Below are 24,798 nucleotides of genomic sequence, written 5' to 3' on the forward strand. Positions count from 1 at the left end.
ATTTGTACATGCAAAGGATTTTTTCACCTCAGCTCCTCCCACATAGCCAAGAGAGTCTATAATATTTTCTTGGAGGAGTAAGTAATGGCTCCAATGCCCCTCACACAAGTTAGTGATGTATGGTGTAATGAGGTGTCTTGGAACTTTCTCTTAATTCAGAAGCCTGCTAATAGGCTGATGAAAGGAGATTTTTGGGTAAGGAAAAATCCCTTTTCCTATTAATTTTTTGATCCTGAGGCCTATGGGTTATAGCCCACAAACCTATCAGAAGCATTCATTCGCGCTTAGGCCTTGAGGCTTTAAAATCTAGGACCATACAACATATTAGATACACAGGATTACACACGGAAACATGGAAACCCGTCCTGAAAATCGTTAAGGCTGGACTTCAAATATTTTATGCCCGCATTCATAAATCACCAGGTCCGTGCATCAAAGACACCTCCACAACGCTACTCCTTCCTTTTTTCGATCGTCGATCACTCGATCTCCACTGTCCATTTCTTTCATCGATCCAACAGCTATCGACGCATTGCTTCATCGGCATTCCATCGCGCTGTCTGTCAGCCCTTCAACTCTGCGATTAAATCGTGACCGTCGATCTGGCGCTCGATCTGACGGTTGTCGCTTAGCCTGATCAATCAACTTGCCCGACAATCCTCCACTGTCGATCTTCCTCCATTAGTTCAGATGGCTGACATTGATTTTAGGTAGACAACAAGCATGAGGATTAACAACCCGATAAACCAATTTCCTCTCTCCACCTTTGTGCTACGTGTCAAATGGTTAGTGGAATCGCATGCCCAACCTTCAATACCAGTTACCACTAAGAGCTCACCTGAAATACCATTCTTGTGGCGAAACCAATTCCTTCACGCGCTAACTCTCATGCATCTAAGCTTTGTGATGATTGTTGATCCATAAGATCGACGGCTCAGATCTACTTTCGGTTATCTTCACCTTCCGCCATTACAGTTCGTCGATCTACGAGATATGTTGGCTACTGTGCATACTCACATTCGTCTGCCATTTGATGGATTTACGCCTCATCCAGGGTTCTTGCCATACTCTGTCTTCACACAAAACACTCATATATAATAGTCAACTCGATATCTTGGATCGCCATCGACCCTACAGTGGTTGATGGTCGATCAACACACTTAAAAATGAGATTTAAGCCATCAAGCATATATATATACAACAGAACTGAAAAGGACATAATACACAGACACGTGAAAATCCATAGAACACATAATCTATTCATTATACAATATTGAATACAGACTAAGGCATTTCAACCTTAGAAATAAGTTCCCTCTCGACTACATTTTGATTACTCTCGGCTTACACAAATTCTATTTGTTCTCTGTCTATCTCTCCCTATTAAACACACAGGTTCATCATATATGTATATATATATATATATATATATATATATATATATATCTATATATATATATATATATATATATATATATATATATATATATATATATATATATATAAGGAAACATTGGATCAAATCACTATGAAGCATCCGATCATATCCTTTCCGCAAATCTCTCAACTAATATCTCTATATGCATACATATGGTAGATTACATTTAATTAAGTCTTCTAGAGACTTATCGCTTCCATCAAACTAGATCTATTATAACAGAATTTGTCCCTTGTTTTTCTCCGATGGTCCTCACCGTCCTTGTTCCACTTTAGATTCCTCCTTTAATGAAGAGTGTCGGATGCTCCTGCATCAAACTCCCGAGGCACAAAAATTTATGACCTCCTGGTCATATGCTTCTCCTTGTCCTTAGCAATTCTACCCATTTCTCAGTGGAACTGCCTTCATGATCTTCTGTGAGCTGCAACCAACCTCTGTAGTAATAGTCTTCCTTTGCTACATGATACCTCACCAAGATTCCTCCTCTAAGCTTTAGTATTTTGGCATATTTTTCGTTCTCTCCTCTGGAACCAATTGAGCACTCCTTGCTCTAGGTTGCTACGAGTCTTCTCACCTTCTGCTGTCACTATCTGCATGACAGTAAAGACCATAAACTCACCGTAATTTAAACAAATGTACCTCTTCTCCCTCTGCTTGCAAACTCTTCCTCCTTCTCGCAGGAAATCTTCTTCCCTTAACCTTTCCTTGCTCTGATACCATTTGATGAAAGGATATTTTGGGGTAAGGAAAAATCCCTTTCATATTAATTTTTCGGTCCTGAGGCCTCTGGGTTATAACCCACAAACCTATCGGAAGCGTTCATTCATGCTTAGGCCTTAAGCCTTTAAAATCCAGGACCATACAACATATCGGATACAAAGGATTACACACAGAAACATGCAAACCCTACCCGAAAACCCTTAAGGCCAGACTTCAAATATTTTACACCTGCATTCATAAATTGTTGGCTCCGTGCATCAAAGATACCTCTGCAGTGCTGCTCCCTTTCACTAATCACCAATTTCTCTACCTCTACCATCCATTTCTTTCTCTGATCCAACGGTTATCAGCACATCGCTTAATTGACATTCCATCGCGCTTTCCGCTAGCCCTTCACCTTTGCAATTAAATCGTGACTGTCGATCAGGTGCTCGATCTGATGGTTGTCGCTTAGCCTGATCAATCAACTTGTGTGAAAATCCTCCATCGTCGATCTTCCTCCATCAGATCCGATGGTTGACATTGATTTCGGGTAGACAACAAGCACGAGGATTAACTGCTCGATAAAACGGTTTCCTCTCTCCACCTTTGTGCTACATGTCGAATGGTTAGTGGAATCGGGTGCCTAACCTTCAATACCACTTACCACTCAGAGCTCGCCTGAAATACCATTCCTATAGCGAAACCACTTCCTTCGCGTGCTAACTCTCATGCATCTAACCTTCGTGATGACCGTTGATCCATGAGATCGATGGCTCAGTTCTACTTCTGGCTCTCTTCACCTTCTGCCATTACGGTCTGTCAATCTATGAGATCTGACGGATACTATGCATACTCACATTCGTCTGCCATTTGATGGATTTATGCCTCATCGAGGGTTCCTGCCATACTCCGTCTTCACACAGAACACTCATATATAAAAATTAACTTGATATCTTGGATCACCATCGACCCTACAGTGGTCAATGGTCGATCAACACACTTACAAACGGGATTTAAGCCATCAAGAATATATATATACAACATAACTGAAAAGGACATAATACACAGACACGTGAAAATCCACAGACCACATAATCTATTCATTATACAATATTGAATACAGACTAAGGAATTTCAGCCTTAGAAACATGTTCCCTCTCGACTACATTTTGATTACTCTCGCCTTACAAAAATTCTATTTATTCTCAGTCTATCTCTCCCTATTGAACACGCAGGTTCATCATATATATATATATATATATATATATATCTATATATATATATATATATATATAAGGAAAAATTGGATCGGATCACTGTGAAGGATCCGATCATATCCTTTCCTCAAATCTCTCCACTAATCTCTCTATATACATACATATGGCAGATTACATTTAATTAAGTCTTCTAGAGACTTATCGCTTCCATCAAACTAGCTCTATTATAGCAGAATTTGTCCCCTGTTTTGCTCCGATGGTCCACATCCTCCTTGTTCCTCTTTAGATTCCTCCTTTAATGAAGAGTGCCGGATGCTCCTACATCACAGGCCAACACGTTTTCACACATGTATTGTAACTATTGTAAGACTAATCTTTAACACTTGTGATGCAATTTGCTTTAACTTGTGTTTCACATTTGAACTATTTCACTTGTTGTAATACATAATCTATTAATGAAAATGTGTTGTACATGATATTAACACTATCTATCTCATGTAGACTACTCTCTCGGACATTGTACAAACCTTTCACATAAAACTTGTTGTAAGAAACCGTTGCACTCGTGTGGACTAATCCAGTGAGTGTTATATGTGTTATCTTCCCTTGTGTGTTGTGACTGCCGCATCCGTGTGAACTACTCTGTCAGAAATTCTGAACATCATGTTGTGTTAATTGTTCCTAGTAGATTTTGGACTTCTCCAAACTGACTTTGGACTCACTCTCACCCTCTTCCTCTATAGTGAAAGAAGCATTGACAAAAGTGACACTTACACACACCAGGCAAACTAACCTCACTTCTCAAAGACAAAGCAGACCACTCTATTATGCTGACAAGAAAGAGTTGAGGCAAATCCTTAAGATAGTGGAAATCGAGCCATCATACCGGATGGGACTCCCACACCAAACGGTGTGAGGTCTAGTTGGTACCTCATACCGGGGGGATCCCATGAATGTTGGCGGGTCCGGCACCGTCAACAGAAGACAAAAGAAGAGAAGAGTGAAGTATTTTCTATTTTTTGTCCTAAGTGTAAAAATAAGAATGCACTAAGAGAACGTACATAAGATAGTATTCAGGTTTGTTTCATTTGCTCAAAAATACAAGCAACTAAAAATTGTCTATTATTATCGAACTTGAAGGTATTGTACAAAGGAGATTAATTGACCTTTCTATGGATGAAATTGGTGGAAATAATAGTCAATGATTGTATAATTTGGGCCTTGTGATTCATGAGCATAATTTTACCTTTTGTTGAAACTTGGGATTGATTAAATGCCTACTCGATACCTAGTTGATTTCCAATGTGTCCTTGTTTTGGATTATATACAAACATATGGGAAAATACAATTATTCATGAATTTATCAAGTGGTAGCATTGGACCTTTGAGTTCACCTATAAGCCACACAATTTATTAGCAAGTATGTTGGGAAAGAATAAGTTCACTTAAACAATATTTAGTTTGATTATATTTTATTTCAATTTTCTTTCATTACCTTTGAATAATTATCTTTCCATGTATTTTCTTTTCTTTAAATAGAATAATTTCATGTTTTTGTACATACTTGATTCTTAATCATTAAAAAAAAATTATTTCTCTAAATTTTTTAGTATTTTAACTAAGATGGCAGAATCACCTTGTTCATCACAATTAGCCTAGTTTATATTTGCGCAGGCTACATTTCTAGCATGAGGTTCTTGAGTTCCCACACAATATTCATTTGAGAGTGCATGCCTAAAATAGAAGCTATATTTTTTCCCCTCAAGGGAAACCACCTTTGGACCATACTCTTAGGGGTACATTGATGTTATTTGTATTATATCTTCTACTTAAATCTAATGATTCAGGCTTGTTCTTATATTTCTCCCATTAGTCATATGACCATCTATTCTGATATCGTCTATGATTTCTATCATATAAATTTACCATGGTATATCAACTCCCATGCATTACATATCGAACAAAATTTGAACTTGCAAATGGTACATCATTCATAATCCTTTTAGTTGATCTACTACAATTTTATGTGTGGATTCCTTGCTTAGATATGTTGTGTTGGTTTCTAAACTTGTCATGTAATGTAATAAAGGTTTGGTTTGATATAATGACTCTTCCGCAATGTAATAATATAATTATCATGTCTCATACAACATCCGGGGTATACTTGTTTTTATATAATTTTTTTCATTACCAATATCAAATCATACAATCTATTATAGAGTTGTTTATGTATTGTACCACATATCAGAATCATATTGAAAATTTTCCCATTTTTCCCTTTTGTTATCATCCCATTCATTAAAATTGTTGTCCTCACTTATGTTTGGATTTTAAATTGGCATACAATAAGGATTAGTAAATAAATATCAAGAAAGAAGATAAAAGTGAAAATGAGACAAAAAATAACTATATATATTTGGGAGAAGTATGTAATTTTACAAATGAAAAAATAATAAATTTGCCTCGTTAAAAATGCCCAACACCAAGTTACTATGATAAAAGCAGATCTCTAAATAAAAGGACTAAAAAAAAATCATACAAGAAATCCAAAATGTGTAATAGAATGGTATTGAGATGGTAAACTTACATTAAATCTCCCTCTCAAATGCTTATAACTACAAAAAATGAGGGTTACCGTGTCGAAAAGGCTAGATGAACTAGTAGAAGGCCTTATATAATTAATATTAACTTTGAGGATCAAATTAAAAGGTTTCCTTTACGTTTTTCCTTTAATTAATCACCACCTTTACCTATTACTAACTAATGTACATACTAAGTATTTCATGTCCTAGGAGTTGACATATCTAATAGGAGCGAGGTTGTCCCTCTAAGGTAAAGTTATGTGATTTACAAAACTAAACAATGTTATGATATTGTAAAAATATCATTACTTGATGACTCATTTTGAGCTATAATTAGGATCCATCCTATTAGAATTTGTGCACTCTGCCTTGGGATCTAAGTATTTACATGGGGATTTATGTACCTTGAAATGATTATATTAGCAAACATTGCAATATTTTTCATCGGATTGATGTATGGAAGCACAATGAATGATGATGCCACATCATCATTTCACATTAAGAATATTATACTTACCATTATACATAGTAGGTATGAGCCACCTGGTGGATCATGTTAGGGTGGATAGAGGTCATTATTAGATAATTTTGCCACATTTTGAGTGACATAGACTCCAAGGGAAGTTATATTTTAACAAAGTTCCTTGAACTACATGAGATTAACACCGTATATGTACACTGGACACGTGATTACCAAATTTATAATAGAAAATTGAGAAAAAGTTAACAAGATTATGATGTTATTGAAATTGTTGTACGAAAATTATAATGTGTTTGACCAGACGTGCGGAATTAGTTAATCAGTTTCTCCTTATGAGAGGAGTGCCTTATTTTTTAGACTTTTTTGTAATAATATGAGGATTTTTCCATGGGTTTGACTTGGAAACATGGTTTGAAACTCATTTTTTAATCCTTGCACACAGTTTGAGCTCATGGTTACATAGTAGCTCACATGTTTCAATATATGATGTTGAGGAAGAATCCATCGATACGAGAAGGGTGCCTCCCTCATATATTTAATGGTTTTAATAGAATGGGAGACTCTCTTTCTCTTTATGTGGTCTATTTTATTATTTATTCTCTTTATTATAATGTTATATACTAGTACTAGTAGAGTAGTGCGTGTGAAATAGGCACTGAAAAAAGCACTATTGTAAAGCCAATAATGAAGAGAGAGTATGATTAATATCTATTTTGTTTCTTTGTGATTTTATGAAGATAGGTATTCATAGTCAATTTTAATTTCTTAGGGTTTTTAATTCCTACCTTATATGTATATTATAATTAATCAAGTTTGCAATAATTATGCTATATCTACAATTAGCTTACCCTCCCTATGAATTTTGTATAGTCTAGGTTTCTTTAGGTTATGCTTCCCAATTATTCTCAATGAAAATCTGTGGGGACTTACACATTAAATTAGACGAGACCTTTTGTAGGAATTAAATAAGAATCCATATCCAATGGTGACGCTTAACTTATCTCTATTCTTTTCTTTCCATCTCAATTTTATTGTCCTCCCGACCCTTTTTTTTTATGTAAGGATTTCATGACCAATATTTAGATTTAGATTGTTGTATTCAATTCTTGGAGGTCACCTTTATTAGATAATTAGTATTTGAATTATTTTATGTTAGCTTTCTCTTAAGAGTAATATTCATTTAGGATTATCATGAAGCTACAAAATATGTACATAAGTTTCTAACTAGCTAATGAATTCTTACATCTTGATTTAATTTCATCATCTTATGAAAAAATCTAGCACATTTTTCTTTTGTTGATGTAATTTTCATGTTTCATAGAGTTTATTTCATCTCAATTAATCTTATAAAAAATCAAAATAATTCCATGAAATTAAACTTTATTTTCATGAATAGGTTTTGTTAACCACCTATTGACATGACATTAAATAATGATAATTTTGAATTCATTTTGATTATAAATTTGTGCTTAAAAATATATACTTAGATATAAACATTCATGGAATTTTTGAAATACTAAATTAAGATAGAAAAGCAACTTCACTCATTACTGGTGCACAACATGAAACACTTCACATGCATAAGGAAACGACCTAATCACTTCAACACTTTCTTATCCTACCAATGTTGGATTATTAACCGTTCTTATTTTTTTATCTATCAAGGTTTAAATTGGTGGAACAATTATAATTTAATGCTAAAATGATGATTTTGGTTCACCCTAACATTGGCCTTGTCATGTCTTAATTATTAGTGGTAAAATCAACACCTTGACTTATTTGTTTAGTGTCATAATTCTTATGTACACCTTGTTGCCATAAGAATAATTTCTAATAGAACAGAGTTAAAAGAGACAATACATAATAATTATCACTTAATACTACATTTAAGTAAGCACTCAAGTTCACCGCATGGCATGATGATGGACATTCCTAAGTGCAATGGTTTTATGATAATGCAGTCATGAATTTCAAGTTATATCTTGTTACTCACTAAACATTGTGGAATGGGATTGCATCTCAGTAAGTTTCGTGTCATGATCTATAACTCGTAATTAAATCTTGCGGATGACATTTTGGATTTCATTTCATATGGATAAATGATATATGGAGACATGTTTTTAAAAAAAAAGAACCATTTACTAGAATATATTATTTATATAGACATTATAAATGTGAAGAAACATTGATTTTATTATATATAATGGTATTCAATTATCTTTTCTAGCCTAATATATATCATACAAGTACACTAATCCGAATTTCACATAATCAAAAGCTGGTCTATTTAACAATACCTTACCTATTTTAATTTGTTTTGAACTTTGAAATCAGAAGTTACATAGATATTTGGATTATAGAATATATGAATTGTCGAGGTAGTCTCTTTCGTTATTGTAGTGTAAGATAAGACTACAAAGTTAATAACCAATAATTTCTAACTTATTTTTAAGTTTATAATTTTCAATTTTTAAATAGAATATAAAAATTAAAATAAAAAATATATTATTAACTTTTTTAAAAGAAAAATGTTAAGTAATTATTAGAGTATCTATTTTGGAATATTATATCTATGAAATATTTTTAATAGTAGTGAAGTAGAGTACTGAATATGAAATGAGTCATGATAAAATAGGGGTGAGTGAATTAAAAATTTTATTATATGTTTTTTTAAATTTAAAATAATATTATAGTTTAGTTATTTTTAACGATTTACCAGACACCAAATTGGTGTATGAGACCCCCTTGTCTACGAAAGTCTATGAAGGTATAAATACTCTACCCCTTTGGTTTTGAACCTAATAGGAAACACATGCTCTTAACCATTAGGCCCACTCAAACTCTATAAGTGTGCATAAAAAGTTTTAAAAAACAATCCAATGAAAACAAATTATGAGAAAAAGTATTATTTTTTATATTTGAGTTTTTTCTAATATAATCGTATATAGTTAAATAATAATATAAAATTTAATTAATATAATTAAATGTTTCGCTAGTATCCTTATAAAATTTATATATAAATAAAAATAAAAATTAAATAATATCATTAATATTATTTTTAATAATTAATTATCTCAATTTATGGCTGATATCTCTATATCAAGGATGATTTACTCGACAACAGACACAAAACGAAGTGTTCCATAATCAGTATTTTAAGATCATTCGTCAATTTTTATAAATTATTTCTTAAAAAAAAAAACACATCTCTTCACTTCGCCGAAGAAAACTGATAAAATTAAAATATATATATAATTTGAGTCTACTTAAATTGAACTATGTAAGTCACGCAAAATCTGTACTCTCTACAGTGGAAATGGAGAGACATACAATTTGCTGGAAGATGTCCCTGAGAAGCTAGCAAGCTGGCGTAGCGTTGGGAAATGGAGGCGGCTGCAGATAGATTCCAGAAGATAACCCTGGGCACTTTCATATTGCTTGCGACTTCCTCCGTGCAGGACATATAGGCGTCTGTGATGATGAACGTGATGGGTGGAAATGACGGTGATTTTTCATGAGCACTGGTAAGGAGGTCCTCCAACGCGGGGCCTAACTTTTGCAGAGAAAGAAGTAAGTCGTTGGCGTTGGTGGTGCGGCCATGGTTGTCTGGTAAACCATCAGGAATAGACAGAAACCGAATTCTCCATTCTTGCTGCTCCGAGCCAAGATCTTCTTTGGAAACAGGAGATCTAACTTTCGTTGAAGCTTCCACCATGCGTTTGTGTATCCACTCGGTATTGACGAAAGTGACAAAAACTCCCCTAATAGCCAGCAGCTGAGCCAAATTCATAAGAGGGTTAACATGACCCTGTGCAGGAAATGGTACAATCACTGCATGCAGAGCATCTTTCCTATTTTGATTCATCATATTCAGGCCAATATTGTCAAACTCTGTTCGTTTCTCTTCCCTTAATCCAGTACCACAGTTTCCTGCTCTGGATTTGAGCTGCGAATTATGCACCTACCACAGCGGAGTTTACAATTATAGCGATCATGTTCACTTCTTACTATGCTCAAATAATCATGGCCAACGCATTATAAAAAAATAACACGTAATAATACTTAAAACCGGAAAATTACATCAATTGACTTCTGAAAAGCTAAGTTTCCACTACGTTCCTGTCTGGTTATGTTTGTTTTGATATAGGTATCTATGACGAATTCTGGTGTTCTTATCAAGAAGATCCCATTCTGGCCCATCTAAGCAATGATGTAATTATAACCTAATTAAGCATAATTGTGGGATATGCTTTGGTTGATCGTGCTTTGGTTGATCGTTCAGGTGACGTCATCAATGACGGGTGGACAGCTAACTTTCTTTTGCTGTTCTGTTCTCAATCTTCAGAGTCGTATATTAGAATCTGCTTCTGACGAAAATATTTGTTATAATAACATATTTCATGTGCCATGCCAGGTTAAGAAAATATTAATATTTAAGAAAATAAAGACAACCGAAAAAGCATCTTTATGTCCATGGCAGACTTTGGAATTTTCTGAAATCTAACCATCAATGTAGAGGTTGATTGTTTGATGTCTGAATCGTCCTGGAATAGAAAATTTCAGCGTCTCCTTAAACTAATATTTCTTATAATAATATATTTCCTACTGATATGTCACCTATATATATAAAATATTTATGATTTTGGATCATATATATATAAAATATTTATGATTTTGGCTCATGAAGTGAAGGGTTCAATTTTTTATCTAGATTATGATGATATATTAGACATAATAAAGATATAGTCATACCAAACTTACAAAAAAAATTATATTAAACTTTAGTAATAAAACTATAATCATATAAAATTTACAAAACAAATTATATATATAATTTTTTATTAAGTAAATATATATAATTTTTTTATAATTAACTTAATATAATATCTTCCCATATTAATTATAAACGAAATATTTTAATGTAGTTTAAGTATAATAAATATTTATTAACTTTATATTTATATATGAGTTGATAATATAACTTATAATAAAATAAAAAAAAGAAAAAATATTCCTAACCAGTGTTTTCATTTTTCCTTATAACGAAGGTTATAATTCATACCATAATTAATAAAGGTTTGATATATATAATTTTAAAAATATTAATATTAAAACAAATATTTCCATGTATATGTTAAATAAATTATTTCATTTTATAATAAATTATTGTATATATAAAAATAATGTAATTAAAATTAAAATTTGTGTAATACTTTTTATATGGGTTATATATATATATATATATAGATATATATATATATATATATATTTAACTGTAAAAGATTATTACATATGGAGAGGTGCACTAAAACGAAAATTAATTTATTAGGCTTTAAGAAAAGTGAGATATTATTTGGATATTTTTGTTATCATATAGATAAAAAAAATTCTAACTTGTATTCATTTTCAAGCATGAAATAAAATTTCTACCTTCTATTTATATTTTTCTAAATGTTATGATTTGAATTGGGCTTGTGGTGAAGATTGCTTCTAAGATATTTATAGGAAGGCATTTCTATTAAGATATTATTTTGAGATGAAAGTATCATAGGTGATGTTTTTAGATTTAATTTATCATAATCTTTATTTTTTTAGCACTCATGGTCATATCTAGATAGAAGAAGTTCTTAAGGATTTTTAGATGCTTACTAGGGTCATACTGATTCCTTCCATTAGGAACACTATCTTGAACATAAAGAACAAAGATGATGTCTATACCTACAAAATTCTTACAAGAATAACCAAAATCCTCCAAAAACTCTTCTAACTCATCAATATATATGTCAAAATGAAAACTCAAATCAATGTATATGTCAAAAAGAATATTGAATAAGGAATAACCTTGATCATTGCCTCTTTTACAATTTATCTCTTTCAACCATCCCTCAATGATCCTAAAATTGGAAGACATAGTGTCAATATTTTCTAAAAGTAATGAAATGACAAAGAGGATTAATATCATTATTGTTCCGCTCCTCCATAATGATCCTAAGCATAATGAGTTCATCCATAGATGATTGATTCCATCATGGAAAATTTTTGTGGTCTGGTCATAATCAGTTCGAGAAAATTCATCTGGTTTGTATGTCAACCATTGGTAGAGTGGTTGAGGCAGGTGGATGAAGCATCCTCGATACTGAAACCTAATTATAAAGAGTCTTTGGAGAGCGCTATCTAGTAATAACATATGGTTGCAAATCATAATAGGAAAATACTTGAATTACCAAGATTATGAAGAATATATTAGGGAAGGAGTGATTCAAAAGTGTAGTTCTTCTTTCATATGGCGTAGTATGCTGAAAAACAATTATTGGCTTTTCAGGGGCCTACGTTGGGACGTTGGATCTGGTTCACGAATTGTGGTGGGACTAGACGCCATCAAAGGATTTGAGGGCGAATTCTCATTATTTGTTCCTCTTTTTCATCATCTACATGAAAGAGGTATTTTCTTTCTTAACCATATTTCCATTGTTCACGATTATTTTCCTATTTTTCATTCTTCGCTAAGGGTGGAGGAGATACTTTTTATAGGATATTTAAGAGTGAAATGGGAAAATTTCATCTCTCCGTTATGTGCCACGGATATCACAATTTGCAAGCAGGTGATAATTTGATATGGTATGGTTAGATAAAAAGTGTCATATTGTGGCTAAGGAGATTTATTATAGTTTGTATTTGACATCAAATTCACTAGTTTACAGGTTATGTTTCCAAAAATCCTAGCCTTGGGAGATCTCACAGAGAGTAAAGTGTTTATGTTGGTCATTCCTAACAACAAAATTCTTACATGGGATAATATTTTGCATAAGGGGTTCATTGGCCCTAGATTATGCTCTTTGTATATCAATGTTGCTAAGGGTGGATGAGATAGTTTTTATATGATATTTAGGAGTCAAATGGAAATATTACATATCTGAGTTATGTGCCACGAGTATCACAATTTAGGTGGATAAGTTGATATGGGATGGTTAGATAAAAAAGGGTTAGACTCTCGCTAAGGAGATTTAATAAAGTTTGTCTTTGACATGAAATTCACTATTTTATAGGCCATGGTTCCAAAAATCTTGGCCTTTGAAGATCCCACATAGATTAAAGTGTTTCTGTTGGTTGTCCCTACACAACAAAATTCTTACATGGGATAATCTTTTGCATAGGGGGCTCATTGGCCCTAGCTTATGCTCTTTATTTATGAATGTTGCAGATGAAGTGAGATATTTATTCCTGGATTGTCCTTTTGCTGCAATGGTATGGAGTGGGGTTTACATTCTCTTTGCATAGCATCGCTTTGGGTAAAGATTATGTTGGAGGATTGTCTTAAATATTGGTTTGGGACACATAATGAGCATTGTTCTTTTCCCTTTTACATTATATGGAGCATATGAAGATGCAAGAACTATTGCATAAAAGGAGGCTCATGTTAGAAGCATTGCGATCAAGACAGTGGCATATTATTTAGAGATTAGACCTCAAACGAAGATACAGGAAAAGAAAACGATCAACAAAAGGAATATATGGAAGAAATTCTCAGTTAGTTTCTTTGATGATGCATGTTCTCAAAGGTTGTGCAGTTGTGGTGACTACATTGTCATAGAACCGGGTAGATATTGTTATTTATCATTGGAAGTAGGAACATGTTCAAATAGCTTACCAAAAATCATTAGACGTTGGGGCGCTCTCATTTGCGCCAAATGGTTGGGTATTGACGATTGACAGGTGTATGGGAATTCAAAAGGTGACATTGATTGGGTTAATGGTCATTCACATCTTCAGCCACATATGTTGTCAAATTGGATGTGTGACATTCATTCTCTAGAGAAGGTTTTCCAACATATATCTTCCAGACACATCTACAAAGAACATAATCAGATTGTAGCCATTTTGTCCAAGGTAGGAATAGCAAATGCCCTAGGTGTGGGTGTGATCTATTTTGTGGTTTTTGTGCAAGGTTCTTTGTTCAATGTAGAAAAAATTAATATCATATATGAGCTCTTGGTTGTCTCTTTTTGTTTTTTTCCTGATATCGATGGTTTTTTGAATCAACTATTTGTGACTTTTTTCCCGATATTGATGGTTTTTTTAATCAGCTATTTGTGACTTTTTTCGGGATATTGATGGTTTTTTAAATCAGCTATTTCTGACTTATATTCTGAACAGATTCCTAATGAGATAGAAGATCATTGTTGATACATCATGATGTTTGAGATAGGAAAAGGACAAGTATGAAAAACAAGAGAATCAAGGTTTTCGTTTCTCATTGGATCAAATAGTCTGCACAGAAAAGGAACTCTGTTGTATGTACTCTCTTTTTGTCATAAAAAGAAATCATTTTTTTCTACTGAAAAATAAAGGTGCTGCTAGATTTTCCGTTGGTGCTCGGATAATTTAATTTGGATGTCGAACTACTTGCTTGGATGCTTCTTTGGTGTTAATTTTTCACTTAGTGTTGGATAATTTACCATGCAAAATCAAACTACCTGGTTACCTTGGAATTACATAATTCTGTAGTTCAAAAAAATCCTTATCTCTTGAAACATGTCAAATATTTATGGAAAAATTTCTACAAACTTATAGCAGAACTTGATAGCAAAGGCTTTTGCGAATGAAATCTAAACTCGCTGCCAATAATCTCTTTTCAGTTATTCAAAATTATGTAAGATACGATGCGAGTAGCATCACGGGACTTAGTAATCATGACACGGACAACTAATAAAACTTTAAAGTTATATCTAGCACGCCATACAATGCGTAATTTCTGAATAAGATGGAAGCATTTAAACCACGAAATGTAGCACGATGAAATACTTTTGTTAATAGGAGTAATTTACAACGCTTTCTCCGGGGGAATGAAACATGGCAAGCTTTAAAGCCATCGCCATTCCTACTAATCTCGGAAAGGAGAGAGGTTTCCGAGAGGTATCTGACAATTTAGCAAGAATTTTGATGTTGATCAACAGCTTTTTCTCAAATCTTCATATTATTTTACGGTAAATTCTGAAAACAGAGTCACGTGGTTACATTTTTGGATTGGAGTCCTTTATTCGTCGTCATGTCTTCTAGGAAAGTGTTTATGTTCAGAAAAGAAGATCCTCCGGAGAGGACGGCCTTCGTTTCTGACTCCTTGATAATGAGAACGTTGTCTCTCAACTTCTTCCCTTCCAGTGTTCTCATCATTCTCCTCATAACGTCCTCCACCTCTTCTTTCATGACCGCCTTCTAGCTATCTATTTCCACATCGTCAAAAGGAAGGCCGATTTTCCATACTTCCTTGGCGAATCTGCAGTTGAGGAATTGATCAGCAAAATATGGGAATCCCACTACGGGAACTCCCAAGTCCATTGCCTCCAAGGTAGAGTTCCATCTGCTGTGTGTGAGAAAATCCCACTGAGGCATGGGCAAGTACTTTCCACTGTGGCACCCACCTCACAAACAGGGCCCGCTCCTTCGTTCGTTCTTGAAAGCCCTCAGGTAAAATCGCAACCTGGCCTTCTGCGATATCCAACTGAAGAACCCACAAGAAAGGTTGTCCGCTGCCTTCGAGCCCTAATGCCAACTGCTCTAGGTGTTGCTGAGATTTCGCAGCCATGCTCCCAAAAGAAACGTATATAACTAATCCCGGTCGCTGCATATCAAGCCATGTCAGGCAGCTCTCTTCCTCCTCCCACAGACTGCCGCATGAATCCCTTCAAAAACAATTTGAAGAAAAAGAGGTCCTACGGCCAGAGCAGGACAGCGATTGAAAGAGGGTGCTGTTACTGCATCCCTCCCTTCGAGCTCCTCGAACGTGTTCAGTAATAAGTAGTCGCCATTGCTTTGCTTCTGCGGTTCATAAAGAATAGCATAGAAGGTAATCTTCATCGGATCCTCAGCGATACGTTGGCACATCAGGTCGGTTGGTTTAATTGGTGGGATGTTGCCCGGAAGACGAGTGATGAGGTTTTCTTTATTTTTGCCTTCCAACACCGAAGAAGTTACAAGCAAATTAGTCATTTTAATGAATATAATTAAACAAAAGCACTCAGGATATATAAGAAGATTGTAAAAAGAAACAAAATATGGACTAGTCTTTTATCTGTCATCCCCAATTTCTTTTTGGATCGAGACACGACGATAAAAATGTCAGTGTTTTTCGAACTGCGATGCAATATAATCGAATTTTCTTCGCTGCTGTAGAGTGATTAAAGCCAACTGAATTACGTGTTAGAACTTAGAAGAAGCAGCAAGTACATGGAGATATGGTAGATTGCAAAGATTTAGACTGGGGAAGGAAAGTTGACTTATTGGAAGTCAAGATTACTTAACAATAAGTGACTTAAGATGGCTAAATAGTAAGAGTCAATTTTCCTTATTGAAACTCAGTCGTTTTTTAGAAGTGACCAAAAAAGGAGGGCGATAAAGGCACATTTTATATAACTAGTTCGAAAATAAATATTGATTTGCGACCTCAAGGAAACCAACCAAGTATAATGTTATTAAAATTTCCGTAAATCATAGGGAACAACGTGTTTATATGTCAACTTTCTTTTCAATCATTGGGGCTTTGTAGACAATACCATAATACTAGTGCTTCACCGGAAAAGCAACAAGTTTTTTCACATAGGATACACTACTTAGCTTGTGCCATATTACATATGAAAACACAGGAAAAGCAACAATTTTTTTACATAGGATACACTACTTAGCTTGTGCCATATTACATATGAAAACACCAAATATTTAAGGTAAGTTCTACCACCCACTTTTTTCTTTTTGGGTTTGTTTTTTACTTTTTAATTTTACTATTTTTAATTTTAGCATAATCTAATCTAAGGTAGAGAATAAAAAATATTTTGGGATAGGAAAAATATTTATTTATTATTTAAATTTGTAAATTAATTTCTTTATTTTGATGCAATGTATTTGTCAATTTAATCACAATAAAAAAGATCATTTTTACTATTAAATTTCATATTATCTATTATTCAAATAAAATCCAAAAGAGTAAATATTTTTTTAATTCTTTATTCACATTGAATGGATTTTAAACAATAAAATATTTATATATATATGAAAAAAAATATTCCATTTAATTTTTCAAGTCTATTTATTTAAATATGAGATCATATACGTTATGTGATTTTATGTTTTGTAGGTAAATAGAAAATGAAATGATACATTGAAAATATTAGTGGTTTTATGTTTTGTAGGTAAATAGAAAATGCAATTATACATTGAAAATATTAGTTTTCACTAAAAACATTAGCATTAACTTAAACTATAAAAATTATTTTCTTTGATTGAGCCATCCCCTAGACTAGAAAAGGTAACAATACCAACAATTATATAGATGTTATTATAAAGAATAACAATTACCATAAACTAAATACTACCATAAAAAAATAACATCTCACTCTTCATAAGAATTCCTTACTATAATGAAAGAAGTAGTAAGGTTCCAATAATATATACCAAAATGTTAAAGAATTTAACGGTTTACAATTTTATACATATCCATTTTTAGTAGAAACTCTCCTTTTATTTTCCAACAAAGCTGACTCAATCTCCTAAAAACCACACCTAAGTTATCCCTAAACCACAATCCAACCAAAATATTACAACATATTATAATACAACTAAAATGCATATAGAAACACCACTAAATCCACATGTATTGCATCTTAAAAGACATGGTTTAGGTCTAAAATTAACAATAGCATGTATTAATAAAGATGTCTTATCGAGAGGCTTTAAAAGAGACAAAACCCTAAAATACACTCAGTATTTAGAACTCGCTATTACAATGGGCCTAAAAAAATCCATAACAAGATACAAAACAATACCAATAGATGAGGAATTTCTAATAAACTCATTAGCCACTCCAAAGGCATGGGGGCAACCAAAATTTCCAAGCAGATTAGTGGTAGAGTTATTCATTCTATAAAGACAAATGATTACATAAAAATAAGATGGACTATTTTACCTCTAACGTTTCACACCATTAGAAGTAATGTCTTAAAGTATACAAATGATGAAAAAATATAGCTTCTAATCAAATTTTATGCATAGATCAAAACTTTGTGCATTATTGAGGAAATGGAAGAAGTGAAGATAATCTGTTGTGGGTTCAAAGAACCATTCTTATTGTGATATGTGATTTTATCTACCTTTATGGCATGAGTTTTATCTTTCATATCATGAGGACTTGCTACAACTGGTGGATTTTTTCCCTATTGCAATTTATTGATATTACACTAAATTGTATTTTCTAAATTTAGTCTTCTATGATTTATATTATGAATGTTGGGACATATTTCGGTACTAATCACATTTAGAGATTTTTTCTACTTTAAACCAACTAATAAGAGGTAGAGTCAGATCATTGCAACGGATTAAATAGTGATAGCAATGAAGAGAGTTAATTTTTTGACCATTAAAGTTTAAGAGTGAGTTTTGACTAAATATTAATAAAGAATCTAAACACTAATAATATTTAGTCAAAATTAATTGTTAAAATCTAACGATCAAAAAATTAATTCCCTTCATCGCTATCACTATTTAATTTGTTGCGTTGATCTAACTCTATATCTTGTCCTGATGATGAACCACACTAGATGATTTGAAATACATTGACAAAAATTTGTGGATGTAATTAGTACCGAAAGATGTCCCAACATTACTAAATTATATTTTCAACCCTTCGTCATATGTTTTTTGAAAAATAAAGACATTAAGATATACTATACACATACACTGCGTAATTTTATGAAATAATTGCCTTAAGATGGTGATATACTATACACATACAATGTAAAATTTGGAGAAAAAGGACACGGTATGATGATTCTAAAGACGTCGTTTTCATGTTTCTCCAAAAAGGTTGTTGAATTATGTGAAAACTAAATAGACAAGTCTTTCTTTTGCGGTTTTTCTTTTTAACACACATGGAGACTATCAGTAAGTCGAAGACTCTTGTTAGGAAGGCCTAAAAAAATAGCTTTGGTTAGTTCTTCAAAACTATCTTCAAAACAATACTATCTCCATTACAATATTATTGGATTTGGCTCATGCATCATCCATCAACAACTTCCTCTCGCTTAGATCCAATGCCTCATCAAAATCTCGTATGAGCGACGATATAAAATTTGAAGTAACCTTTAGGGTCTAAACAACATGAATGATACATATGACACCCACTAATAATAGAATTTTCTAGAGAATTTTTAGGATACTTGAAGGAGAGTGAAGGTTCATGTGATATGTTGATTGGTGGAATATGGTGGAATGTTGAGATATGGAATATTGTGATAGTTTTATGTCATTGAATGCATGGGGGCTTCACTGAATGAACCTTTAACATATCACGTGCATTTGTGGCATACTAAACAATGCCCTTAATTTGAATACATACTGGAAAATACCTCTAAAAATCACTTTATTTAACCTCCTACTAATACAAACCCAATACACCTTCTCAATTTAAAAAGCCCCTAATTTTACTAGATATTTTGGGTATCCATTTTTTGATTAGCAATTTTTATTCCCCTTTATATTTATATGCCTTTATTTTCATTAACAATGGTAGCTAGATTGTAGGCATATAAAGAATAATTTAAACACTAGGTAGTTGAAAACTGGAAAGTTTCAATAAAAAAGTGGCAGATGTAAGTTGGTTGATTTACAAATACATATTGTGGAAAATTTGAATGGAAAATACATAGATTTGGACTCTCAAATGCATCTATCTTCTTTTGAATACTGAAAAAGATATACTACGACAGTTCAAAACAAAACCTCGATAACCAACACAAAGGCACACCTTTCATCTCACTTAGATAATAGGAAGAGGAAAGAAAGTACAATGAATATGGAGGCATGCAAAATCCTATCTGGTTGTTCTTTTTCAAATCATAGCCCTAACATTATCACATAGTGCACCATAGTTGCATGGTACGAATGCCAAGTAAGTGTGTCTCCATCAAAAGATGAATTGAAGCATGCAAGCATGCATCCCTTCCTTGAGATTTGTGTCCTCTACGTACACTAGTACAAAATGAGAGATTAGTGACTACGCGACTAAAAATGTTAGTCACCACAATTATTTCAAGTGAATTACTACAAAATTTGAGCAGTTTTAAGTGACACAACTAAAAATGACTAATTTAGTCTACGGATAAAATATAGGACTGGATAATAAGTGTCCCAACTAAAAGTGACTAAATTAAATGACTAGTTTAGTCCAAGACTAAAATATAAGACTAGAAAATAACAAACAAAATTAAAAATTATTAACATAAATGGCTACTATAATGCAAGAATGAAAATATGACCAACTAACAAGTACAATAATTATATGTATTAATCATTTTTTCTAGTCATTTTTAATTGTCACTCTAGAAATGGAGAATCACAATTTTGATACAAAAGTGCTACATTTCATTGCTTTTCCTCCTATGAAATGATCAGGGGCTCAGTGTTAGGTCAAAAATAAAAATTTTCAGATTGGATAAAAAACTATAGAACTGTGTGTGCCTTGTTAAGACAATCACAACGCAATTCGTTTCACTAAAAATGGAGTCTGGATGAAGGAGAAAAGGCATGTTGTTCCTTTTCCTAAACAGTTAAAAAAATTACAGAATAGGACAGAATGATGACATGGCAGTCCAATCAGTAGTCTAGTCAACAAGGGGAATCTTCTTTACTTTTCACCCAATAGGGTTGTGACAAGTTTCACCTCCGGATTCGCTAGTATCGTTATGTGAAGCTAAAATTGCCTAATTGGCTCCAAGATGGAATTTGAACTTATTTTTATATAAATATTATATATATATATATATATATATATATATATATATATATATATATATATATATATATATATATATATATATATATATATATATTAAACATTATATTAAATCCGCATATTCCAAAGTCCAAACTATTTTCAAAATCTTAGTCCTATAAATCCACATACATTATAAACCATGTTATATGGTGGCACATTTTAAATATTTTCAAATATGGTCAAAGATCTGAATAATAATTTGGGCCGAAAAATGATATGAAGGATATGCAAAGCGGTAATCGAACCCATGACCTCCCTTGCCCAACTACCAAAGATTTTTCATTGAACCATTGCGACAGGATTTGAAAAGAAGGCCCATGAAATACTATTTAAAGCACACACATATTAGCCGACGGCGGGGGCGGAGGGAGCCAGTTCCCTCCCCATGTGAACACAAGTTCATAACTAAGGGCCAGTGGATAGGATAAGCGCTTAGCACTCTAATCATGCTTAACTTAATTAATTCCATTTGGCCTTTAATTAAACTCGCTTTAATTCTAAATTAAGTTGGTGGTGATTTTGGTCATGCGCAAAGTTCAGCAGAATTGCTAGTTTTGGCAGACTTAACTGGAGGGTCTGCAGATTTAGCGAGGTTTCCTAAGGTAAAATTGAATGCAGCATATATTGAGCAATTTTCGACCAAATTGAGCTCAGAAAGAGGTGTTCTTTGCTAATTTGGACATTTTAAACATGTTGGTGTAGGTTTCAAGAGCCATAGATCTTTGTAAATAGCAATTTTTCCACATTGAGCTAATATAGAGGCCCAAGCCATGGAAGATGGACCAAGGAGATGTAGCCTAGGAGGGGTGAAATCCTTCATCAAAACTCTATGTTAATGTGTATCTTTGATGTTTCATTGCACTATACATGTTTTCTGTTCATTATTAAATTTTAAAGCTATTTTTCTCATGAATGTCTTGTTTAACTTGTGGAAATTTACTTGTTTGTAAGCACCAACCACTACAAAAACCTTAGCACAAAAAGCAAGATGCAAAAACATGTTTATAAATCTGTAATTGTTATTAGGATAACAAAACTAATCATACAAAAATAGATCATGCTGGTATCAGAGCAAAGGTTGAATTGCTTTATTGCTTGAATTTGTGCAATTAGGGTTTTAATGGGTGCAAAATTGTGATGGTTACAAGGTTAAAGTTGCAGAAAGGAGAAAGAAAGATATTGGTTGCAACTACTGAGGTAATGCCCAGAAGAAGGAGAGCCACAAGGCCACAATCTCCACTACCCAAAGTTCCAATTCCAGATGCACTTGAAACTCCTGAAGTTTTTCCTTCAATTGTGATTGAAGAGGTACAATCAGTACAAATTTCTAAGCCTAAATCCATAGCCATTATGTCTGGAGAAAGAGAGCCTGAAGGTCCCTCTTCAGAAGAGGAAGAATTTAGTGAATATTTTTATACTTTGATTGAGATGGTTAAAGTCCTATATGAAGAGAGGAACACTAGAATGGTTGGATAGAGTTCTAAACCCCCACATGGAGAAGGAAGCTCAAAGGACAAAAAAGATGAGAAGAAAGATTCCAAAGGGAATGGTGGAAAGCCACCTCCATCTCCACCATCCTCATCATATTCATCATCATCTCCATCATCACACACAACATCCTCTTCCACTACCACCACTGAAACTTCCCATACTCATTCCAAAACCCTAAAAGGAAAAACTCCATTACTGAAATTGAACATAAAATTCGAACTTCCCATGTACAATGGAGAAGTGAATACAGAAAAGTTGGACAATTGGATTCGACAATTGGAGGTATACTGTAGAATTTAGGACCTTGAAGAAGATGACATAAAGAACAAATTGGCCTCACTGAGGCTAGAAGGAGTTGCACTAGTTTGTTGGGAAGGAAAGTCTCAAGAGGAAATGAGAATCCATGGCAAGATATCCATTACTTGGGTTGAATTTTTTTTTGCAATTAAAAGACAATTTTATCCTTTAGCCTATATGCAAAAAGAAAATATGAGTTGGTAGAATTTTAGGCAGCTTAAAGGCCAAACAAAACAAGATTATACACAAGAGTTTTAGGAAAAGGGCTTTGTTACTAGGAGTGAATTTGAATTCCGAAGATACACTGTTGAAATATATTGGGGGTTTGCGTTCCTGAGTGAAACACACTATTCTTATGTTCAATCCAACTAATTTGGATAAACTATGTGTGCAAGCCACGCATCTTGAATCTAGAGGAAAGAACACTTATGAAGGGAGTAGTAATAAAAAGCCACCTAAGGGTAAGGACAAAGAGAAAGGAGGAAAATGGAAGGAAAATAAAAATCAAAGTTTGAAGAAAGAAGGGGATAAAGTTATCTATAAACACTGTTCCAAAGAGAGACAAAATGAGGATAATTGTTCGAAACTCCATCTAGAAATGAGACCAAATAAGTTCCACGATAAAAGGAAACAAAAAACCATCGCTATCACTCAAGAAGATTTAGGTTCTGAATCAGATGATGAAAACAAAATCACTGTCGTGGGAATCAAAGGAAAACAAGATATTGCAAGCACTAGTTCACAAAATTTTAACATTACTACTACTCCAGATGAAAAGATACGAATTGAGTTATTTCATGTTAGGTTCATATCTAAACACACCAATATTGACACACTCTTTGATAGTGGGTCAAAAGCGAAATCTCTGAAGACTTAGTCAACAGATTGAATCCTGAAACTATAACTCACCATGACATGGACAACTAATAAAACATTAAAGTTAAATCTAACACGCCATACAATGCGTAATTTATGAATAATATGGAAGAATTTAAACCATGAAATGTGGCGCGATGAAATAATTTTTTTAATAGGAGTAATTTACAACGCTTTCTCCATGGGAATGAAACATGGCAGGCTTTAAATCCATCCCCATTCCTATTCATCTCGGAAAGGAAAGAGGTATCAGACAATTTAGTAAGAATTTGGATATTGATCAACAACATATTCTCAAATCTCCATACTATTTTATGATAAATTCTGAAGACAAAGTCACGTGGTTGCATTTTTGGATTGGACTCCTTTATCCATCGTCATGTCTTTAACAAAAGTATTCATGTTCAGAATAGAAGATCCTATGGGGAGGATGACCTTCGTTGTTGACTTCTTAATAATGAGAATGTTGTCTCTCAACTTCTTCCCTTTCGGTGTTCTCATCATTCTCGTCATAACATCCTCCACCTCTTCTTTCATGACCGCCTTTTGGTTATCTACTTACACATCCTGAAAATGCAGGTCGATTTTCCATATTTCCTTGGTGAATCTGCAGTTGAGGAATTGATCATGAAAATATGGGAATCCCACTACAGAAACTCCCAAGCCCATTTCCTTGAAAGTAGAGTTCCATCTATTGTGTGTGAGAAACAATCCCACTGAGGCATGGGAAAATACTTTCCACTATTACACCCACATCACAAATAGGGCTTGCTTCTTCGTTCGTTCTTGAAAGCCCTCAAGTAAAATCGCAACCTGGCCTTTTGCGATATCCAACCGAAGAACCCCCAAGAAAGGTTGTCTGCTGCCTTTGAGCCCTAGTTCCAACTACTCTA

At 33.4% G+C, this 24,798-nt stretch overlaps 1 protein-coding gene across 1 annotated transcript in view; it reads right to left on the reverse strand.

The window, feature by feature from the left end:
* Positions 1–15,624, reverse strand: part of LOC149148137 ((R)-mandelonitrile beta-glucosyltransferase-like) — an 89,239-nt gene extending 73,615 nt beyond the window's left edge. Inside the window, exons 1-2 of the mRNA XM_089442082.1 lie at positions 15,436–15,624; positions 9,751–10,381 (exon numbers count right to left, since the gene is read on the reverse strand). Coding sequence (XP_089298208.1) covers positions 9,751–10,381; positions 15,436–15,624 — 820 coding nt within the window. The remainder of the gene's footprint in view (positions 1–9,750; positions 10,382–15,435) is intronic.
* Between the last annotated feature and the right edge of the window lie 9,174 nt (positions 15,625–24,798).

Source organism: Pinus tabuliformis, chromosome 9, assembly GCF_031772625.1.
Source record: "Pinus tabuliformis cultivar Carrire ecotype Pingquan chromosome 9, CPIR1, whole genome shotgun sequence".
NCBI classification, from domain to species: Eukaryota; Viridiplantae; Streptophyta; class Pinopsida; order Pinales; family Pinaceae; genus Pinus; species Pinus tabuliformis.